This window comes from Pistacia vera, unplaced genomic scaffold (genome assembly GCF_008641045.1).
Source record: "Pistacia vera cultivar Batoury unplaced genomic scaffold, PisVer_v2 Contig86, whole genome shotgun sequence".
Lineage (NCBI taxonomy): Eukaryota > Viridiplantae > Streptophyta > Magnoliopsida > Sapindales > Anacardiaceae > Pistacia > Pistacia vera.
Window position 1 is genome coordinate 768,642 of NW_022196734.1, and position 6,833 is coordinate 775,474.

General features: G+C 38.0%; 1 protein-coding gene across 1 annotated transcript; it reads left to right on the forward strand.

Moving 5' to 3' along the window:
- Nucleotide 1: 1 nt before the first annotated feature.
- Nucleotides 2-6,585, forward strand: LOC116118789. Its single transcript, XM_031404758.1, has 2 exons — nucleotides 2-567; nucleotides 6,251-6,585. Exons 1-2 carry the CDS (start codon nucleotides 244-246, stop codon nucleotides 6,302-6,304), a joined length of 378 nt encoding a protein of 125 aa, XP_031260618.1. The 5' UTR covers nucleotides 2-243; the 3' UTR covers nucleotides 6,305-6,585.
- The last annotated feature ends 248 nt before the right edge of the window (nucleotides 6,586-6,833 follow it).

Genomic DNA, 6,833 nt, shown 5'->3' on the forward strand with positions numbered 1-6,833 from the left:
CCAGCCCCATTTGAGCTGAGTGATTCACCAGTGGTGGGCTGCCAAACTACCTCCATTCATAGGCAAGTGGACCATATGGGCTTGACCGTGAGGGCGAGTGTTAGAGATCCCATATCGATTAGGCACACTCAAGCCAATGGGTTTATAAGAGTGGACAATCCTCCCACTCAATAAGGCCTTTTGGATGAGGAGTTACGCCCAACTCCAACAAATGGTATCATAGCCATTAGACTAACATCAAAAATGGTAGATCTGTCACAGCTCACTCCCAATCCGAACAACTCTGGCAAAAAATTAACTGCCGATTCTGTCAATCTCACAAATACAGCTCCTATGTCTTCTTCCACGCTTCCAACAATCTCCCCAAAATTAACCAGAAACAACTACAGATTATGGAAATCGCAAATCTTGTTCGCTGTTGGTTCGCACGATTTAGAGGAGCATCTCACCGGATTAGTTTCTTGTCCATCTCCATTCATCAAAGTTCAAGCTGAGAGTTCTGATGGAGCAACTGAAAAGAAACCCAATCCAGCTCATAATCACTGGAAGAAAGTCGACAAGGTACTTGTAAGTTGGCTTCTTGGATCTATCTCAGAGTCCATGTTTAATGTTGTATCAAAATGTCAATTTGCTGCTGACATGTGGATAGCTTTAGAGAAAGAGTTCCTTACTGAGTCAAGAACCAAAACCTTACACATTAGAAACTTATTGCAAAAATACCAAGAAAGATAACCTTAGTATTCATGAGTACTTTGTCAAAATGAAGGGATTTGTTGAAACCTTATCTGCTAGTGGAATTGTAGTTACAGACGAGGAGTTGCTAAATTACATTCTTGATGGGTTAAACTCTGAATATGATGCTGCTGTAGTAAATATTACTACAAGGTTGGAGTCTAAGTTAGATCCCATTTCTGTCCACGAAGCTCAAATAATTCTGCAGAAATTTGAACTGAGGTTAGAAAAAGCCAATTTAGCGTTAAACACAGTTGTAGGTACTGAATTTCATGGTGGATCAATACATCTAGCTAGTGTCACCACTGATGAGTGCAGAAAAAAATTCCAGAATGAGCAATCTTCGTTCAATACTGGGCAGAATCAATTTCAACCAACACAATCTCAGTCTCTTAATTTCACTCCTCATACCTTCACACCTCACCAACCTGGCTTTGGAGCTAATAAATTTACATCACAGAACCATCCCTACTCTCCTCAATTTGCTAGTGGTAGAGGACGAGGCAGGGGAGTTGGAAGAGGCAGAATCATTTGCCAAGTTTGTGGCAAAAGTGGACATCTTGCCCTCAATTGTTATCATCGTTTTGATACAAACTTTTTGGGAGGAGGTAACTCAGTAGGAAGAGGTTAGTTTGGCAGCACCAATTTCCTGAGAACATCAGAAAACTTTCAAGGTTCATCATACCTTCCCTTCACCTTAACATAACCTCCACCACAACTCCTATAACTCCTATAACTCCACTTCATTACCTTATCCTAACTCAGGCTCACAAAATACCACTTCAACTTGCTTTCCAACTAGACCCAATACTGCTCCAGCACAATCACCTACAAGATCTCATTCACCCACATCTATCGGACACAATCAAGTGTTCTTATCTCAGACTCATCCACAATACTACTCCCATCCCACAACCAACTATATTGCTGCTCCTTCAACTGTCCAGGATGCATCTTGGTATATGGATTCTAGAGCCACTGACCATGTAACATTAGACCTAGCACAACTGTTAGTAAATTCCACCTACAAAGGCCATGAGCAGCTCCAGATTGGAAATGGTGAGTTACTTCCAATTACTCATACTGGTTTTACTTCACTACCTTGTTCTTCTAGATTCCTTTATCTCAAACATGTTTTATGTGTGCCTCATATCACTAAATATTTACTAAGTATTTCCAAATTCACTAGAGATAATAGTGTAGTAGTTGAGTTCTTTGCTGACCATTGTGTGATTAAAGACAAACAATCCAAGGCTGTTCTTCTTCAAGGAAGGCTTAAGGATGGTCTTTATCAACTCCAAATTCCAGCTTCACAATCTACTTCAACCTCAAATCAGGCTACTGGTCCTTCTACCACAGTCTCAGCCTTCAATTCCACAACTTTTTCCACACCACAAACCACCAAGTTCTTGTTTTCTCTATATTCTGTTGCTTGTAATAATGATACTAATAATAATTGTTCTTCGAATCTTTCAAGTAATGAACTAAATAATTCTGCCACTTCATTTGTATCTTCGTGTACTGATGACACTATTAGCAATAAAAGTCATATCATTTCATCTATTTCAGTTGCCAAAAGTAGTGGTTTGCTATGGCATAAACGCATAGGTCACCCTAATGCCTTTGTCCTTGCAAAAATTCTGCAGTCTCTATGGTTGAATCATACTGTTACTAATACTTTTGAATTTTGTACTGCCTATCAATATGGAAAACTGCATCAGAATGTATTCCCTAAATCTGCTTCTAGAGCTTCACATCCTTTAGAACTAGTATATTCAGACTTATGGGGACCATCTCCCATTCCCTCACCTGAAGGTTTTAAGTATTATATTCAATTTTTAGATGATTATAGCCGTTTTACTTGGATTTTTCCCTCAAAAACAAAATTTGAAACTCAACTTATTTTTAAACAGTTTCACAAATTGGCTGAAAAACAGTTTAATACTAGCCTAAAGTGTGTCCAAACTGATTGGGAAGGGGAATATAGGAGCTTAGTTTCTTACTTTAGTGATCATGGAATTATTTTTCGACATCCATGTCCTCATACCCATGAACAAAATGGCAGAGTAGAGAGGAAACATAGGCAAATAGTTGAACAAGGATTGACTTTACTTGCTCAAGCCAACATGCCCTTAAAGTTCGGGTGGTTTGCCTTTCAAACTGCCACCTACCTAACAAATAGGTTACCTACACCTGCTTTGTCTAATCTTTCTCCTTTCCAAGTACTGTTTAACAAAGTTCCAGATTATACAACTATTAGAGTCTTTGGTTGTGCAGTCTATCCTTACCTTAGGCCATATAATTCTCATAAATTTGATTTTCACACTAGTCAATCCACTTTTGTTGGGTATAGTATGCATCACAAAGGATACAAATGCATGGCTTCTAATGGCAGAATTTACATTTTTCAAAGTTTTAAATTTGATGAAACTACCTTCCCCTTTGCTTCCTCCTCATCTTTTCAGTCTCAAACAGCCTCTAATATCTCTTTCCCTGATAATGGTTCAACTCCCTCTTCTTGCTCCATCATTAATCAGTCCACTCCACAAATACACACCTTTCTTGTCAAAACCTTATCTCCTGTTGTAACTGGTCAGCACTTTTCCTGTCCATCCATGAATAATCAGCAGAACTCATCACTACTACACTCTCTTAACTTAGCAGATCAGGTTCATAAATTCTCTTATGTCAATCCTTGTGCTAATCTAATTAGTGAGTCTACTACAAATACTTTAGATTCAGAGAGTTCCACCAAGTCCACTTCAAGTTTAGATAGTCCTACTACACATCAATCTTCTAAATCTACTACTGTTAGTAGCTCTATAGGTCAAAGCAATCAATCCACCTCTGTCACCCTTACACATCACAATAATCATCTTAGTGAGTCCTCTTCTTGTGATAAATCACCTAAACCTGTTCATCTTACAATAGATCTTCCTTTTGATACACCATTATTCAAGCCAGCCTCACATTCAGATTCACTTGAGGGCATTAACCTTGTAGTTGACCTACCAATTGAGTCAAAACCTTTAAATAATCACCCAATGATTACTAGGTCCAAAGCCAAGCTTCTTAACTCTACGTTAGTCCCTTCTATCAACACTTCTTCTCACCTAGACACGAGTGAACCAGTAAGTGTTGCTGAAGCACTCTCTCATCCCTCTTGGAAAGCTGCCATGGATAGTGAATTTACTGCTTTACTCTCGAATAACACTTGGGAGCTTGTTCCAGCAAAATCTCATATGAATGTTGTGGGTTGTAAGTGGGTTTTCTGAATTAAACACAACTCGGATGGTTCTATTCAAAGATATAAAGTCCGATTAGTGGCTAAAGGCTTCCAACAAACTCCGGGGATTGATTATCTTGAGACCTTTAGTCCTGTCATCAAATCTTCTACAATTAGAGTAGTACTTAGCCTAGCTATCACCTATGGATGGGACATCCAACAAGTTGATGTAAACAATGCCTTTTTGAATGGGGAACTCAGTGAAACAGTGTATATGACTCAACCTTCTGGATTTATTGATCCTGCCAAACCACTCCATGTATGCAAACTGGTCAAGGCTCTATATGGACTTAAACAGGCTCCAAGAGCCTGGTTTGAAAAACTCAAAACTGCATTTCTGAAATGGGGATTTGTTAGTTCAGTAGCTGATCTAAGTCTGTTTATTTACAAGCTCAATAATCTAGTGGTTTATGTATTAGTCTATGTTGCTGATATTCTCTTAACTGGACGTAGTTCCCAATTAGTTCAAGAAATAGTGCACAAGCTAAAGGATGAATTTGCCTTGAAAACCTTGGGATCCCTTAAATATTTTCTAGGCTTTGAGGTATGCAGATCAGCCTCCAATATCCATATGTGTCAAGAAAAATATGCCAAGGATTTGTTGTTAAAAACTGGCATGATGGACTCTAAACCATGCTCTACTCTTATGGTGTTAGGAAATAAACTCACTCTGGAAGACAGTGAATTATTTGATAAACCATCCCTGTATAGGAGCACCATTGGGGCCCTGCAGTATTTGACTTTGTCCAGACCTGATATTGCCTATTCAGTTAACAAGTTGAGTCAATTTCTCAATGTCCCTACTCAATTACATTGGCAAGCTTGCAAGAGATTGTTAAGATACCTTAAAGGCACAACTAGCTTTGGGATTCAATTTCATAGAATTCATAGATTTAGTCTAGAGTGCTTCATTGATGTAGATTGGGCAGGAAATGTTCAGGATTGCAGGTCAACCAGTGGTTCCTACATTTTTCTTGGGCCTAATCTCCTTCAATAGAGTGCTAGAAAGCAAAAGGTAATGGCTTTATCCTCCACAGAAGCAGAATATAGAGCTCTTGCTCAAGGAGCTACATAAATAACATGGTTCAAAAGTTTATTTTCTGAAATGCACTTAAGTCTCCTTACCATACCGATTGTGTGGTGTGATAATCAGAGTGCTGGATCTCTTGCCTCAAATCCAGTATTTCATGCTAGGACCAAGTATATTGGGCTGGATGTTCACTACATCAGAGAACAAGTTATTGCTAACAACTTAAAAGTCCAATATGTTCCAACTGAACACCAAAAAGCTGACATCTTCACCAAATCACTGTCAGCCTCACGATTTGAAATTCTTAGAGAAAAACTAACAGTAGCTGCTTTTCCTGTGAAAGCTGATGTTCAATCATGTAACTCTATAAAAGAAACTGCAATTATTAGAGGAGAAGGAAACTGTAGTGGTTAAAGAAGAAGTGATAGTGCTCTAAAGTATTCTGATGATCTTTAGTTACTAAGTTGAAAAATTGTAGTGATTAGAGAAGATGTGATATTGTTCTGAAGAGTTAGTGTTTTGCAAATGGTCTGTGCTAATCTATGCTCTGTTGTGCTCTACTGTGCTTTGCTAGTTTTTCCTTTTGGTTAATTGTTCTGCTAATTTGTAGTGATTAGATAAGTGATATTGTTCTGAAGAGCTAATGTTTTGCAAATGGTCTGTGCTGATCTATGCTCTGCTGGTTTTCTTTTTGGTTAATTGTTCTGCTAATTTTCTTGTGATTGGATGTATTAAGTGCTATGTTGGATTGGTTGTCACTACAGAGAAGAGATATTTGGTGTGGGGTGTATTGCAGAGGTTGAATGTTGCATTAGTACTCGGTTGGTGACTGTTACTCCAGTGTAGGAATATGCTGATATGTGTGATGTGAAGTTTTGATTCTACTTATATTAAGTGCTCTGCTGGTTGGTGTTTTGCTGGTTGGTTGACTGATATGTGTGGTGTGTAGAAGAATTGCTTTGATATGGTGTATATTGCAGGTGTTGAATGATACTGCTTTGGTTGGTGCTTTGCTGGTTGGTTAAATGATATATGTGGAATGTTGCAGATTGCTTTGATATGGTGTATATTGCAGGTGTTGAATGATAATGCTTTGAGAAGGTGTATACTGCTAGTTGTAGTAAGCATGCAGAAAAACAATTTGGAAGTTGATAAGTAAGCAGTTGAATGATAATGCTTTGATGATGTGGTGTGTATTGCAGGTGTATACTGCCAGTTGTATTAGTTGTGCAGAAAAACAATCTGGAAGTTTATAAGTGAGCAGTTGAATGATAATGCTTTGATGATGCGGTGTGTATTGTAGCTGTATACTGTCAGTTATAGTAGTTGTGTGGAAAAACAATCTGGAAGTGATAAATGAGCAAAACTCCCAGTTCAGTTTACGGGAGGATGTTAAGGTAGTTAACTAAGCAATGAGAACTCCTAGTTTAGTTTATGGGAGGATGTTAATGAAAAAGTAAAATGTGTTTAGTTATTAATCTATTACAGTTAGGATTGTTCAGTTACAAGTTGTTAGCAATCTGTTATAGCAGTTACATTTAGTTACGTTTCAATGTTTTTTTTAACAGAGCACTATAAAAGTGCTACTCATTGTACAGTTATCTTTAAGCTGAATACAATACACTTTCGTGAGCTTCACTTACTTTTTCTTTACTTTACCTTTTCTTTCTTTTGTCAAGCTTAGGTTAAGAACTGATTGCTCCAGTCACTGATAACCTAGCTTTTTCTGGTTTGTTGTTCACCAATGGCATCTTTAGGGTACGCACATTTATGGCTAATTAAGCT